The sequence below is a fragment of the Ylistrum balloti genome, unplaced genomic scaffold, assembly GCF_031769215.1.
Source record: "Ylistrum balloti isolate Yb309-2 unplaced genomic scaffold, AGI_CSIRO_Ybal_v1 Utg369620, whole genome shotgun sequence".
NCBI classification, from domain to species: Eukaryota; Metazoa; Mollusca; class Bivalvia; order Pectinida; family Pectinidae; genus Ylistrum; species Ylistrum balloti.
Window position 1 is genome coordinate 317,033 of NW_026781891.1, and position 18,229 is coordinate 335,261.

General features: G+C 33.9%; 1 protein-coding gene across 1 annotated transcript in view; it reads right to left on the reverse strand.

The window, feature by feature from the left end:
* Positions 1-3,330, reverse strand: part of LOC132549659 (protein-methionine sulfoxide oxidase mical3a-like) — a 28,476-nt gene extending 25,146 nt beyond the window's left edge. Inside the window, exons 1-3 of the mRNA XM_060213616.1 lie at positions 3,064-3,330; positions 900-1,107; positions 298-414 (exon numbers count right to left, since the gene is read on the reverse strand). Coding sequence (XP_060069599.1) covers positions 298-414; positions 900-1,107; positions 3,064-3,330 — 592 coding nt within the window. The remainder of the gene's footprint in view (positions 1-297; positions 415-899; positions 1,108-3,063) is intronic.
* Between the last annotated feature and the right edge of the window lie 14,899 nt (positions 3,331-18,229).

An 18,229-nucleotide genomic window follows, 5' to 3' on the forward strand; every position in this document is an offset into this window, starting at 1 on the left:
CTGTTCGATAGTATTACACATATCTCAAGTTCAGTGGCTTTACCAACTACTGTTTCAATGTCTTGTAATAAGCCCATCCCCTTTCTTTCCGTCAGAAGTAATTCGTTGGCCCCCAAGTCATGACAGCCAACATTGGATTATTCATCAAAGCAGAGCTTCAAATGTTATATTTAAAAAAAAAAAAAACCCAGTTCCTTTCACTTAATCATTATTTTCGTACATGTTTAGACTGTCATTGTCTAGATACTGGGTCATTAATTAAAGAAAGGTGAGTTAGAGTGTTTATGATTTACATACTGTGTGTAGACTGGTCTTCTGGAGGCTCTATGAGGTCCTCAAATCCTACATTACAGTGTATCTCCACCCCCAGGATCAGCGCTGCCTTCGTCAGGATACATTGGAGTTGTCGAATACCTGAAGGCGAAGGACATGTGTGTCAGAGTATAAATAATCAATCAGTACATAATAAAGATTAAACAAAGGCTGCTAAAAGGTTCTTTCTTCTGTATATTCACTGATCAATTTTAATGAAGCTAAGGTCTTCAGAATTCGGGGTACAAACGATTTGGCCTGCTTTCTACATATAAATTGTAAATAATGAAGGAAATCTACTAAACCTTTGTATAAAATACATATTTTTCTCTTCTAACTACACTTCCCATCTGTTTAGCACTGTTCACAGTATTTCACGTCAATCAACATATGAATTTCAGTATGGATATCCCAGGAAAATCAAATTAATTCACTAAAATTAATACAAAAATAATAATCTTTTACAAAAGGATACAATTGCAGTACACTTTTTGTAAAAGAATTTGACAATGTTGCCAATTACACAATGTGTGGCTAAGAATACAAATGAAATATAGCAATATTTCCCAGCACATAGAGATACTTACTGATGTGATCTATGGCTCCAGCACAGAATTTACCAAAGAACTTTTTAGCGCCAAGATTTTTGAGGTCTGTGATAAGGTAGGGCCAGAGATGAAGGACATTGTTCCTGGAGAAACTGTCCCTCTTCTCCACCAGCACCACACGTGCCCCTAATAGGGCACACTCGATGGCCGTTCTCAGTCCACATGGTCCTGCACCAATCACTAGGACCTGTTAAGTACATGGTTCGTTGATTATGTAATACCATAATGACCTGTCAGTAATTTGATCAGCAGAGCAAATCAGAACTTATATCAGTAAATATGCCAAAAAATTCTATGTCTTAGTTTGCCAATAACCTATCTCTTACTTTTAGTAGAGAGTAATAAGTTGGCCTCATTTGGTTACTGTAGGATAAATACTGTGAAATATTTCATCAGCAGTACTTAATTGTGCTCAGAAACATATTGTATAATTAGCAGTACTTAACAGTGATCAAAAAAATATTGTATCATTAGAAGAAAAGCAAAATATTAAACAATACAATATTATCTTCTAGACATTCCTTGATCATTTAACATGTGTCTTGATGAAAAAAAAATAAAGGACATGCTTTATTAAGCAAGTATGAAAAGCTGAAAGAAATTCTATAACATGGTATTATGATAGAATTATTATATATTATTACTTAGTAGATAAAATTTTCTATTGTTTTGTAAAGTAAAGCCTTTGTGTACAGAAGCCAGTACTTTTGCCGATCTCTTTCCTAGAAAGATTTTTGCTTGTTAATAAAGCATGTTACTTAAATCCTTCTTGAAGCCCTGATAACTGGTTTAGGGCATTCAGTCAACCCTACAAAGTATCTGGGTTTTTTTTTTCTGGCTGAAAGGGACATGTCTATATTAAGACCCTTCAGAGCTTTTACATCTGAAACTGCCAAACTACAAAGGTCAATTGAATGACCCTGTGATGCTTTTAATTTGTTGAGTCATTTTTAAAGGTTCTTAAAGGAAAATACTGATGACTGCTAGTTATCCCAGTGATGTAATGCTATGGTGACTCTGACTGTTGACAGGGTGATAGAAACCCAGTACATAAACAGTCATGTTGTCAAGTCAACACAAAAGAAAAAACTGCCTGTCCACAGCTACACCAAGACAATCGAACTGATATTCTCTACAAGAATGGTCTATACACTAGCCGAGTCCCTCCTGTATCCCACAGGTAATCACTGCCATCAGACTTGTGGCTTCAAACCACAGACACATCAACATCAATTCTCTTTGTAAGTATAGACCTTCCACTAATAAAAATGTTTATAACTTCATCAGCTTCTCTACAAGTACATTTTTATCTAACTTGTTAGGAGCCAAGTGTAGATGATTTTCCATTAAGTGACGAGCTTCCAGACAAGCAAGTACATCAATAGTAATGCTAACGCTTCATAGTCATTTACCGACCCTTCAGTTATGAGAAAAGTTGAAATGAAAGTTCCATTTAGCCAACATGAACTAGACCAGTGGACCTTGAAGTCTAAACCTCGGCAAGTCAATGATTCAGTTTGGTTTTCTACTGTTTAATGTCCTATTCATGATCTATAGTTATTCAAGGACAGGCTCTCGGTGCATGCTAGGTATGTGAACATAATGAGGATAAGTACACGTTTTTTCGGAGGCTGCAATATGTTTGTGTAATTCATGTGATAGCACAGAACTGAAGCTGACATCACAGTGCTGTCTAGTCACACTATATACTAACAGGCAAACCTGTTGTTACACGACCACAATGCTGAGTGTTAAGCAGACAGTAGTAACCAGTATTTTGAAAGATTTTGGTTGGTCTTAGCCTTGGAACAGAACCCAAAGTCATCCTCACAGGAAAGAATGCTTAGCTGAAGGTCAAAAGTGAGACAGTGTCAGGCAGACATTCAAAAGAAAATACTTGTTGAAAAAGAAGAGAAAAGATCCCAAATTAAGTCACCTCTTACAATCGTTCAATTGAAATGTCAAGTACAATTCTTATCCTACCTGCAAGTCCATAGTACTAAGTATATATCAATACAAGACAAAATGTGTCCAGTCTATCTGTACCAGTACAGGACACTACAGGGGTCATCTAGAGAAGTATTTCCAGGACATACCTACATTGTTATTGAGTACACTTTTCTTACACCTTCCCCATACCTACCCTAGTGTCTGAGCAGGCCTCTCCCTTCCTGTACTCCTTGAGCCCTGCTCGCTTGTCGAGCTTGGCCCAAACTGTCTGAGCCTTCCATGAGGTGATGCGGTTGCGGAGTCTGCGGTAGAAGTGTCTATGTGTGGTGTGCTTGATGTCCAACTCCTCACATAATTGTTGGAATGTGGACAGAATATGCTTGCATGTTCCTGCCTTAATGAAGTCGTCAAACAAGACCTCCACTGAAACTTCCCCTACCTCGCCATGGCGATAATCCATAATGCATCTCTATAACCTGTAACAATGAAGTAGTTCTTTAAGGAACAATACAAAATCAAACATATGCCTTTTTGCCTAATTCTGAAAAAAAAGGAACTAGACACAATGTAGTACCTATAATATGAAGTATATCAGAAAGACATACTAGCTAGCTTAAATCTCATATCAAAACATTAAAACATTGATTTTTTTACTTTTAAAAATCCCCCATCAGATCAACACAGTAGAGGGTCAAATACCAAAATGAAATATTTGTAAGATATTATTCTGTGAAACCAATGCCTGCTGTGTTTTACCATCGATTGAATCTGATCAAGACCAGGCTTCATTTCTCAGCAGTGTATATGTTTATGTATATTTTATACCTTATGTTGGTACATGTACACTTGGTAAATATTGTTGGAGTTTACACACTCCTGCATTATGGTCGACCAGGATCAATTCCTTCTGTCAATCACAAACACCTCTTTATTACAGCAGGTATTTTTCCTGGGCTTGAATCGTTGTACAGTTTATACTGGTATAGCACTACCAGCGTGGATTGTATCCCCAGGGATGTTGCATTAGTCAGATCAAGTTTTCCTGCTGTACAGGCAAGATACTGTATTAATCACAAACAAACTAGTAATTTTCCTCTCGACATATTTTGAGGGTCAGTAATTTTAGTGATATACTGACAAATATAACACACAGTTTGGGAATGATGTAGACATCATCGCTTTGAATGACATGTTTACTTTGAAATAGACACCATCTCATTAACTGGTGTGATATTAGAGTGGGGAAGTATCTTTACTTTTCTACTCTGTCACTGACAAGTCTAGATACATGGAGGTGTGTATAGGGGATGACACACAGGTGATGGTCCTTTCCTCACTAACAGTGTGACCCCAGTAGGAAACTACAGCATGGCTCAATGTCCTCACGCAGATGAACTTGTATAATGGGTAGATCTAGTGACCTTACAAAGATGAACTTTACCAGGGGTAAATCAAATACGCTTGACAATAACAAAGGGACATGGCTGAAAAAGAGTATCTTACACAAAGAGATACAAATATACATTACAGTAGTCTGAAGGTTTCAGACAAAAATAAAATTGCAAGTAAATTTTGTCACAACCCTTAAGACTTCAATTTACATCAACATTACATTAACTACTACTTCAGTATCCTCATATAAGCCTATCCTCGATTTTGAGTCTGATGTTGGATCTTTGTGCTCATTGCATGATAAATATGGTGCTGTACTAATTTAGAATTAATAACAAAGAAACAATAGGTCAGGTGATAGTCCCATAAACATTATATTGGATGCTGACCTCCCTCCACCGAGTACATTAGTCTCTGACACATGTGTCAGTGGCTGGGCCTATTTCATTATGACAGCAAGATACAATGGATGTCATTCCGTATATAAGGATAATGATTACAACACACCTACTGGTACTCAGAGCTATCTTGTTATACTTCAATTATGTATCAACGTGATCATCATACTTAGATTAAGAGTTCGTTACGAGTAATTGGACCGACCGACTGGAAGCCATATATATAGGTTATGAATTTGGTGATATCAGTGTGTCCTTTGTTTTCTTCATGACATATATAGCAGGTGATACTAACTCTGAGGGTTACCTCCCTAGAAAATGGACAATGTGGGGAAAGTGTACAGATAACATTTAAATTTAGACCACATGACCTGGTGACCTAGCTGTTAACACTGGATGTAACAACTAGGATAACCTAATCACCGTGACAGATTAGTCAGGGCATCCCATTGTCTGGCTGTCTCAACTGATAGCACCTGATACATAGACATGTATCACCTTCTACTACTCACATTATCCTGTTATTTCTCTTTTCATATCAATTTTGTTATCCCCAAATTATATAACCACAGATGGGAGAAATGATGACACAACTACAATCCAGTTACAAAATATGAAAAAAAATTACAAAAATATGATTTTCAATAGAGACAAAAATGTGGAAATTTCAATGTTTAAAAACGACAGTAGCACTATCAACAGAAATTTTGTAAATAAATAATGTCAGATTTGAAAAGAAATTTTCAGTAAAGTCAAAATTAAGTTTAGATATGACATGTTTCCTGTTTGTGTAAATGAATTACGTTGTAAAATGGTCCAGGTAGTGTGGTAGAAATGTATAGTTACATTTCTACATACCTGAAATTCATTGCTATACAATGTATTTTAGATAAACAGGAGATATGATTTTCTCTTCCTGAAGAGATACAACACGGTGTACATATGCTGTATACAACGTTGGAACTTGAGATTATAACAAGTGTAAACAGACAAGATACAGCTAAAGCTTGTGATGGTTTTATAAACATCTTATAGTGTTTACTGTAAACCTGATATTATTATACATACCAGCTAGATCATATTTATACTACCGTCTGGACAGCTATACAAACTGGTGTCGGTTGTATACAGAACTTATATCTTAAACCTTGACAATTGTATAAGAAACCAAATGAGTTTAGACCAAGCTACAGTATACCCTGACCAAACTACAATATACCCAATCCCCTTCGTCCACAGACTTTTTTGGGACCATGTCTTTTCTTTTTCAGAATGACTGACAAGTAGGCAAAGTCCTTGATCTGTCATTATTGTAAACACAGTCTTAAGAAAATGCTGATGACCTAATGATAAGTGTCAAACTATCAGAGATATAACACAGGCAGGTATACTATCTTATGTACTATCTCTGTCACCTGTCAGTATTACTTAACACAGAAAACATCCCTGTGTATATATATCACCACTGCTTAACTCAGAAAACATCCCTGTGTATATATATATATCACCATTGTTTAACTCAGAAAACATCACTGTGTATATACATGTTCTACACAAATTAACAAACAGTACTTACATCACCATATATTTTCTAGTGACCTTCAGGAAAACACAATCCATTATATACTGAAATAATAACACATCTCTACACCTGGAACAGTACATCTAACAATAAGACTTTCGTAATCATCTCATGACAGATCGTAGTGGGAGTGAAAGAGTAATGAAAGACTTCCGGTTTTATTGTTATGTGAAGCATGGAGATATGTGGGGAAACCCGATTACTATGAGACATACAAACCATCCCTATACCCTATACACTATTTATCTATTATCGTACACATGTACACCACCATAGGTAATTTTCACTAAGGTGTTTATCCAGTTCAACCTTATCTAAGTATATTATAATGTCTATCAAAGGCACACACACCTTCCTTCTACATTTCTGAATGAAGGTATTTACATTTTAGACTGTTAAATATACAGTATATGGTGTATACTTAGGTACACTATAAATGTAGCTGTACCTGTAATAGGGTGTGACATGACGAAGGTTCACCTAAGCTGAAGAATTTGACATATGAACCCAGCATATGTAATTTAATCAATAAACATCTGTAACATAGCCCAGATATCAAAAGTATTAACAAGGCAGACATTAAACCTATCATTATTACATAACTTTCTATTCATACATCTGCAAGTACAATGGCTGTTTATACACTGAATAAATTTAAAATGACAAACCACATTCAACACCAGTTTTAACTTGCTCACATTAATTACTTCTGTATTCTACATTACTTTCATTTGGTGCACTTAATCTTCCTAATTCCCAAATAACGAAAACTTCATCAGGAATGGTAACATTTCAGAGTAATTTAAAACATTTTTGACCAATTTGTATAATTAACTTGCATATTTATAGGTAAAAATTATAAAAATTTTATTCATAATCTGTTATATCATATAAAAAGGGACTAGGACATACGTTAAGGTGTTCCAATTTATTTTTGCTTAGGAAATAACTGTATACTATAACTTGCCGTATGTGATAAAATTTCATTACTTTGCCTCGTAAAATATGTGTATTCATTTTTACCTCCCGGCATTATCATTCCTCATTGTGAAATGTAATAAACAGTTTTAATTGTAGCAATGTTATGACAAATGTACTTTAGTAATGCAGTACAGCTGATCTGTCTCTGGAAGTCATACCATCACTATCTGCCTTGAATTCTTTCACTTTACATCAATGGAGCTTTTTACAAGCAATAAATCAACCAAAGTGTTTTCATAAAGACCGATAAAGTTTTTTGTGGGTTTTTTTTCCAGCAAATCTTAGATACACGTACAAATGCAGGAAACACACCAATGGAATCTTCATGACCAATATTGTATGGAAAATCTACACAAAAATTAAAGTGTTTAAGATTCTATTATGTAGAATTTTTTGAATCAAATGCTGAACTTCAAAAGGGCAATAACATTTTTGTAATAAAACAGAATCAATTGCACTTAAAGTTTAAATTTTTCAATTGTCATCATTCATATGGAAGAACCTATTCATGTAATATTCTAGGTGCAAATACAAGATATGCTGGCAGATCAGTGGGACTGATTGGTGCTCTGACTGACCCTTAGAGACTGAGATAAGACAGATAAATACAGCTAGCAAGTCAACTATTTGCCTCCCTCCTCCTTCCCTTACAACAGACTTTCCATGTTTTTGCTTTCTGCAGCGGATATTATTTTCTGGGGATAATTATAGTCTCTCAATGATGATAGGATGCTTAGCCTTCTGAGAGGCATGACATGTTCAAGATCTTTACTGTTCTTTCTGTATCTGTCATGTGGTGGTAGACAAGTGGATGGGAATCAAATGTAGACTTAGTCCAGGAACAAAGAAGCAGTGTATTGATCTCTTTCATCTATCAATAAAAATGCCTTTATAAGACTACCTGTAAGAAATTGATAAGATGAAGAATGTTAAAAGATATTACGTAATAATATTATGTATTAATATTCCTTCGTCACCTGTTCATATATTTTGTGACATATTATTCAACTTTAATTATTACCTAAACAAGATGACATGTAGAAAGAATATGATGTAATTACATGTACCAATAGTTTAGATAGGCAATGCAGATAAAATTTAATTGATTTAGTGTGAAAAGTAACCTACAGTGTGAAATAACACTGGCAGTGGCATATACCAAATGTAGCTTAATTCATTCATACCAAATGTAGTCTAATTCATTCATACCAAATGTAGCCTAATTCATTCATACATCTTTGAATACAAGAAAATATACATATCAATAATCTATTATCAGCCTATTACTCATCACCAGAATCAAAATATGCAAAGCCTATGACATTTCTTTCAATCTATTGTCTGAAAATTCAAGTCTTACTAGCTAGCAATGCTATGTTAAATCAGTATGACGCTGTGTACGGTACATACACTACTCTATTCTTTAAAGTGAGTCTTACTGCCTGGCCCATGTAATCGTGATAAATTTCAGCCTCTTGTTTCAACAACAGAAGAATTTTTCCTGTAGAGTTAGCGTTTGCATATTTACAAAATACTGTCTGATGTTAGTCTTTATCATTTGATAACCTTCATTCCTGCACAGATTAACACTGATATATGGCTTTTTCTAAACAGTAAAACTTGTGTATGGTCTGAATTCCAAAATGAAAGGTTCAGTATTTCATAGTAGGATTTGATGATCAGATATCTGGACTGGAAACTTTCCCAAGTCATGAGACAAATTCTCAAAAAGAATGTTGATGAAAACATACTCATTCATATTGTTAAATAATAAGTGTATTGTACTGTATAACATATTATAACATTCTCCATAAATGATGTGCTTCACATTACACTGCTGCAGGAGTGACAAAAGTGTCTTTAGAGCCAACAAAAATACTGGGATGTACACACCACAATTATTTGAAGTCAGAAAAGTTCATGCATCCAAATGGAGTGAGTTGCCATACTGATCTAACCACAAGTTGTCTGGGGTCAAATCTAATCGGCAACACATGTCTGTGGTACAACTGATTTCCTACATCTACAATGATAAAATAACACCCGTCCCTGTGTGGCACATAATCAAAGCCCCCCCCCTTCCCCCTCTACAATCTTCCCCCTACCTAATCAAGATCCTTATGTTACCAAGTTCTCCACACAATCTGTGTCTATATCACCTTCTTTTCTTCTTCCAAACTATAACCAATTCTATTTGTCTTCCCTGAACCTTAAACGAAACAGTCAGTTTACATCTTTTTCTGCTGGAAGCAAACATGGCTGGCAGCTAATTAACTTTGTAAAGAGACAGTAGCCAAACAGGAAACTCTTAAATGTGCAGATGGCAAAGTGAACACCTATCAAAAATCCTTTCATTCAATAAATTTTGAGCAAACAGTATATATTTTTCAATATTAATTTGCTCAACGTGTACAGCGAATAATGCATGTGGACAAAATAACATAATACTACAATATATACAGCTCTAAAATAGGTGAAGTATGGCAAAGATGTTTACAACAGCCTCTTTATCTAAAGCATTGGCAACTTTCATTACAAAGTTATATCATAAAATCCTCTTGAAAACCAGATAAAATGCTGCAAGGTTTTTACTGATTGGACATTCTAACAGGAATGACTAAAACTTTTCAAACAGACGTGCATACTACAACCTCCCAACAACATACCAATGATACATGGAATACAATCAAACCTGTCTATAAAGGCCACCCATAAGAAAAGAGAAAGTGGACTTTAAAGGCAGAAGTCAAAACACTGATGTGCTCTAAAGTTACAGTTTTATAAAATGTGACCACAAGTTCTAAGACAAGTAATTTGCATGTATTAAAACAATTTAGAGCGGTTAATCTATACAGATTCTGGTATTACAATTTTTTGTCCAAATTCTTACAACATCAAACAACTGATATATGCACACTTTTGAAAACATTTGGATTTTCCTATGTAATCTAAAACCAATAAACAACAAAATATTGATACATTTTGGTCAACGTCCAAATTTCCTGTTTGATCCTCAAATTCAGGATAAAAATTTTGTTCTGGGTAAAATGCTGCAACCTTTATCATTTACTTTTATGATATATTGATTTACCAACCAGGTTGTGCAAAAGACAACATCATTTTTCCCTTAAGGCACATGGTTCTGAAAACCTGAAAAGGTCAACCTGAGTGAATTAAAAGGAAGTTTATCTTACCAATGATTTTACAGGTACAACAAATTATAATCTGGCCTTTCCTTTCCTATCATTAAAATGAGCTTTTGCAGACTGTTATAAAGTTCTTGTGTTCTACTGTCACAATAAGTTCATAGAAGTCCAGTGAACCCTTCCATATTTCTGTCTCGTAAAGAACATTACAGTGTATTTTAAAAATGGAGAGATGTGATTTTTTTTTTATTTTACTGTTGAAACTCCAGACCTATCTTTATGAATAACACTGAGACTGGGATTCCAGATATGTTGCCCCCATAGTCTCATTCAATTAAATGTGAGTTCACCAAATACACATTCCAATATATAGAATTCCAAGCCCTTTGGGTATACATTATAGTCATAGTGTAAATATTTTAAACTTTGATATTGCATTCCGACCAAATTCATACACAAAAGTTAAAACTTTAGGGTCAGCGTGTTTACAGCCATGACATTGTTTTTTTTATTTATGTGTACAGGTAACCTTAAAAGTTTGACAGGATTCCCCACTTAATCAATGACAACACTGATATATGGGGTTAAAGATTTTCCCTTCCAAGTATTAGATCTACTGCATAGGATTCAGTCTAGTATTGTATACTATCCTTTAGGTATAGATAGGGCAACTTTTCAATTTTATAACACTGAAATACACTGCAACTGTACCTATGATCGTAAATGTAAATTAAAGTCAGTGTATGAGTTGAACCATTCAGAAATGGAAGTATTGTCTCTTGAAATATGAGTTTTTTCTGGAGGTTAACTGTATACCTATACCACACAAATCATACACAAATAGAAAGAAGATTTAGGCCTGTAACATGCCATCCCTAGCAATTATGGCAATGTGTCTTGTCAACATCAGCACTGACTGGTCCATTTCTTCTGAGAAACACAAACGGTCACAAGTAGCTATAAGGAGTGTCAAACCATGCAATGCTGATCTTCACCTATGGTTATATAGGCCAAGCAACTGATGTGTTGTGTCCCATATGAAAAAGATGTTGGGTCAAGCTTAATTTCTGGGATATACCCTTTATTTAACTGCAACAAGTTTCATGTTATTCTGATCAAGTGAATGTAATCAATAAAATATATTGTCTCATAATTCCTATAATCTAAAACACAGCAACTGACCTTGTAATCCTATGGCAATGACGTCAACACAGAAACCCATTTAATATAATGTGTAAGTAAATTGATCTATTTTATTGTTTGTTTTAGCATGTAACATTAAAGTGAATCAAATATTGATACAGTCACAAAAAAATGTAACTATTATAATGAAAAATATATAGTTTATGTCATAGCCATCGTATACACAATACCTTAAATGATAGTGCTTTAAATTACTTTGTTCAAGGTGTGTCTGAACTGTCCTGTTCTCTTCATTATCAATATGTAGATATTGATGTATAAACCAGCTAAGCAAAAAGAAAACTATTTTGGGATTGAACTGTGGTGGAAATTGATTTACTTCACTGCCAAAGTAAACAAATTGTTTACAAGTTTCAATGTATATAGATAAAAGAGTTTAAATTACATTTGTGTCAATTTTAAAAGGAGAAGATTCTAACGAAAATAAACAGGAATTTACAGGAAAATAGCTTAATATCACTAAAGTGTAGATCTACAATATCCTCCTAGCAGTCTGGGATACTACACTTAAAGTCTGTATACAAGACAGTTCACATCTATACAACATGGAGATATGTACATCATAAAGCCTTGCTAATTAGGCAGAAAGATTAGCCAAGTCTCCTGGCTCAGATAAGTTAAATTCCACAGATTATCTTTTCATAATACACAACAGGTCAAGCCAATGTTAATTATGGCTTTACAAATTCCATGTCTCAGCTAACACACAAGCTATATCTTGCCTATGTATGCCATACACATCTATAGAACAAATACGAACTCAAGAATGTTATCAAGATATCTGTCAGAAAATCAACAAAGTCTTAAATATTTAAAACCAAAACAAATGTTTACGTGGATTCTCGGTTTTACTATTCTGGGGACACCTGAATTCTTTCAGCATGACCTATTGAGCTGGACCTGCCAGTGCTGATAGTTGCTAACCTAAATTTGTATTTTATTGTAATGCTAAAATATCCAAATAAAGTATTCCTAATACTGACAGCAAAACAAAAAGACATACCTATAAACTTATGCACTGTTTGATCTTACACATATATAACAAATGAAAACACTAAATTTTACCAACAATAAATGTATTGATATCTTCTGTAAGGCTAGTGAAAATCAATTGTAAGTGACAATGAATGCTTTTGGCATGTAACGAAGAGATGCAAATGGACTACAGGGCAAATGGCTCTTTTAAGTAAAATTTGTATTCTGATCACGAAATGCTCCATACATATGTCACATGTTTTCCTGTTTTCCAAGGGAGACGATTTTCACAGGTGCTCATAGGCACTGCAGTCTCCATTTCCTACTAGTATAGGCATGTTTTCTGTGGAGATGTACCCAGCAAGTACAATAATTAAACAGTGAAAGGGCTAAAGATCGTAACAGTTGCATAATGTGCATGCAAAGAAGTACTGATAAAATAACCATATATGGTTGAGTCAAAGCCATTAGAGTATAGAAAATTATACTTTACATATACAGACCATTCAGTGACTGGTTACAGCTGTATCATTTATTTCTAGCAATATGAACAGGCATGTCTGATGATATGCCTACTCATATGTATTGATACATTTCAATGGCATGCATTAAAAAAATAATATAAGCCGAGGATCTCCATGTTTTGTGATAAAGTTTCTGTGAGGGATCGCAGCTATCGCCACATCCTCCTTCACCATCCCTCCATCAACCACAGAGCTTAGATTAAACAGGATAGGGTTTTATAATACATGTAAAAGAGTCATCCATTCTAATTTTCATTTCAGTTAAAAATGCTGAGCCATTCTAATAGGCCTATGATATTATATGCACGTGTCAGAAAACAGCAGACAAAAATCCATGTCCACATATGGGTTTGAATGATAAAAGTGACATCTACACTCTAAAAAACCTGTATCAAATGTTTTCCCAAGATGCCAGAAATTTTTAAACAAATGGCAATGATATATCATCAGGTTAAAGATAACGTTTTCGAAGAAATAATGCACTTAAGAATATGACTTACTTTTTCAACAACATGGTATGATCAATATATCAACTGCATGTCTTTTTTCTAGTTCAATGACACAGGAAGTATACTGTACATCAGAGACTGGTTCACGATGACACACCATTATAACGTGCGTTGAAATCATTATATAAAATTATCAAGCGACCTTCCTGTAGCTATAGATATGATATACTGTGGATCTATTTTGGTATAAACATATATATATATTAACTGAGGAATGCCAAATTTTTAAAAAACTTAACATTTACATTCACTCTGAAGATTTTTGTTCTCATTTTACAATACATTTAAATCAATTTTAAAATTATAGTAAATACTGGAGTTCCTTTTAAATCTGGTTTATTAATTATAAAAACTTAATGATCTGGAAATTGGATATTTAAAAGTGAAAAGGCATTTATCCATATATTGGTAAATATTTAATTAGAAGCATATCTCTTATCTCTTTTTTTAACTCCCAAAAAACTGTGAATTAGCTAACTAATTAGGGAACTAAAACCTTTAATTTACAGGTAATTTTATCAAGAAAACGATGATTGCTGTAAGGTCCAAAATAGCAGATGTAAACAAATAATTACAGCTGGATATCATATCTGTATGATATCACAACAACGCTTACTTCTGCAAAGTCAACGTTTTTTATTCAGAGTCAAAAATATTTGTGACTGGGAAAATGGGTGATGTGTATTATAAAGACAATCACAGCTGTTTTCAGCTCATCATCATATTTTATCCTACAGTAATACTACAGATAGATCCTGCATTTCTGGTCTATTTAAACCTGTAAGGAAGTAGAAGGTAATACCAGGTAAATGTATATCAGACATTTTTTTACGGTCTGGTATTCATATATGTGACCAGACCAGGTCAAGTCTATTTACTGTGTACCTTACACTTGATAAATCTGACACACCTGTATCACAGACATGGGTGGACAAATACAAAACACATGTGTACTAATTAAAGCTCTAAACTGGACAGGTCAAATCACATGAAAATATCCTACCTCTGCCCAAAGGTGTAACCAATATATGACCCCTCGTACAAGTCTTCATAGATCAACAACATATTCCAGGTAAGACACTCTGAAGTCAGTGTTGACAGATGTATACACTGTCGTTTTTGATCCAGTCCTGTACAAAAATGACCACTACATCTACCTAGTGGCCATGAGATCACACCTGTCTCAGGTAGATACAGGTAAATCTTGTTAAATCCTGGAGTATAATCAGTCAACACAAAACCTTTGATGATTCTTTAACCACTAATTTCACAATCATCTGGTGAATGAACTTTCCCGATTTTAAAGTACTTACACTAGTATCTATATTTACCTGTCAAAGACCTAGATATATATCGAAAGTCCTTAGATTACTTTGTACACTCAGGTAACACACTGTGATGACTAGACCTGATAATAGGTATGTTACACGTGCACCCGCCCACTTGTGTACACCTAACATAAGGTGTACAGTACCTAAGCTTAACAGCTCAGTTATATACACAAAGGCTCATTCAACAGCATGTCGTCATCAGCTGTTTCCAACATCAGGCACCAGAGACTTGAGTGCTTATTATGCACAGACAGAAAGTCTCTGGATCATAGCACGCAATACTATAAGGTACCTACATATATTGCACAATGAAACAAACCGTTCTTTTTAACAGTTATTTCAATATCATACATGTTTTGTGTAGATCTTACATTTCACTGAATAATTTTCCATACCAATAAAATTATATGAAAAAAATACATACTGTAATAATTTGTTCCTTTATCCAGTCTGCCATGGTACATAAATAAATGTAATGTAAAATGAACAGCTAAGGACATTGTATGCTCCATTTGAATTTCCTCATGAATCAAAATAGTCCACACACACACACAAAAGAAAAAGCATCACCATAGATTCACTCATACAACCAAGAACAAGATTTTCAGAGTCAGTCAACAAGAACATTGTCAATTTAAGGTCTGTCACGCAAACTCGTTACACATATATGAATGACAATGTCTGTCTATGAGCTGACTTCAGAAGGACTAATAATAGCCTTGTAACTGAAGATAAAACAAGATAAACTGAAATTATCATCATCATCTAGAACAAAGAGTTCTGTTGTGAAATGATATTACCTGATGTTATTCTCACAGAGCTTAAGCATTATCACTATCTGGTGATCTCAAGCTTGTATCACTCAAGATGAAACTACGTAAGAATATAATGTACATAACTTGAGCTTGGAAAATCTAGAAAAAAATACTTTCTTCGAAAATTAAGTTAAATCTCAAATAAAGTTTTGTTTTTAATATCAGATTTACTAATTTTCATAAAAACATGTTATACTGAAAAAATATAAGGAAGCTATAATCTTGTTCTAAACAGTTCCTTGCAGACCTACAAGGATAAAAAAGTATGTTTGTTTATCAAGGCTGTGAAATATTTGCACTTGTATGTGTATAAACCTGTAGTCTTATTTGTAACTGTAGGTAAAATAAATATATATATATACATTGTATATATGCAAGTCATACTGCTAAATATTCTGAATGTCACCTTCTGCAGAGGATAAAGCCATATTGCTATGTGTACATAAATATGTCTTACTTAATCTACGGGTAGTTATCAGATTTCACAACCAGACATTAAATCAAGGAAAATTTTACAAAGTTTTGCATACCTTTTGAAAATCTGTGTCAAAGAAATTTAACACTGTGGAAGGTGCTGCGTAATAAATGGTTTTAAAAGTGTGTAAAGCTCTAGAAGATCTAACTGATGTTCAGAATCCTTATTTTTCACACAGAACTACTCTATACAATTGTAGATAGTACAAACACTAAAAGATTGCTGTTCATTTGAACATCAAAATCTAACATAAGACATGTTAACTTCAGGAGATTATTCATAACTGATTCTGTGATGCAGTTTTTTCTGTTGTGTTTAAATGAAACAGCATACATCTAAATTTTGCATGTTTGTGTGACTTTCAGGTTTCAAACTAAAAAAAATAAAATGGTTTGCGCTTCTATACCCAATTCTATTGTGCAAAGGTGTCTACTGGATTTGCTTTAGGACTATACAATTTCAATAAGTAGTTTCTTCTGTGACACATTAGAAACCTGAACAATGAAGTTCACATACAGACAAAAGTACTCTTATTTCATTATTCTATATAATCCTACCTTAAGAACTTTACTTTACACATCTTTCCTTACACACTCAGATACATACAAAGACTTCAGTCTGCCTTACAACATGTGGGAACTGGTATAAATAACACACTTCTTTAGGTATAAATAAACAAAGGAGTTTTACAAACACAAACTATGTTATTATCTACCAACTAACCCATCCAACAAAGTGTGTCGATGGTATGTATATAGCATTATCTATTGGCATTCCACCATACTCCCCCCTGATCTATCTAAGTACACTACCTTAAGGCCAAGGGCTGATTTCAACCCAATACACTAAGTATCATCCGAGTCCATCTAGGTGCATATATTATTTATATTAGCTTAAATATCATATTAGAAAGAATTTTTCTTTTCACTTATATCAAGATCCCATACAGTGATCTCTACAGGCCACATCTAAGAACTTCAATATCTTTTTGTATGTACATACCGGGTAATATATTAATTATCTGAAAAAACTTCAATTTGGCACAACACATGGGCATGCTGTATTATATACGCTAATATCACACCATCATTATACATTAGTTCTATTGGCCATTGTGTACAAAAAGCTACTGCCAAAACATATACACCAGTATATGATAACAGAAGTTTCCATAAATTTACAAACACTATCTCAAGCTTTATTACCATCCATTTGTAGGCTGAATTTCTCTCTTGGGAGAACATGCTATTTGTTTCCATAAAATGCTCCCTTACAATTGGATTATTACTGGTTTTGTCGTAGCTCATAATAATTTTCAAATATCAAAAATGCATTTCATATCTAGGAAAGGGGTCATGAGGTTGGAAATTAGTAACTGCCATGTATATACAATGTATTGTGGAAGTCTTATTACTGTTCCTACAGGTATCACTATCTGATAACTACACAGTCTCTACTACTTCATGCAAATGATGAGATTGCTTACAACAGCTGACATATGTGGGTACCCATGCATTTTTCAAATTTGTATGATACAATTTTCTTTATAGATTTCACATCATGTAACAGGTGTGATCTGATAAATTCCCATACGGTAGACACAACTTGTCATAACGACTTTCACATGTTAAAATTTACTTATGTTATATAAATGTAACCCTTTGTTATATTACCGGTACTAATCTATGAAATTCTTAAAGATATGTTAACATGAAAGCAAAATGCGAAGAAATGAAAATTTAGTACTTACTGAATAAACACTTATACAATGTAGATCAAATTGTTGTAGATAAGACAATTAATGCTCAGTTGTTTTTAACACTGTGTAATAAATATTCAAATTTGAATTTCTGCACTGAAATGAATCAATCATAAAGTCAGATCCCTGAAACTATAAACAGAGATTTCTGTTTAATTAAAACAAAACTTACATTGTCATAGTTGTATTTAAATATTGTTTTCTTGTTGACGCCGTCTGTTGTATCTTTACATCAATGGTTCGCTTACTATCTTCATACCAATTAGTTC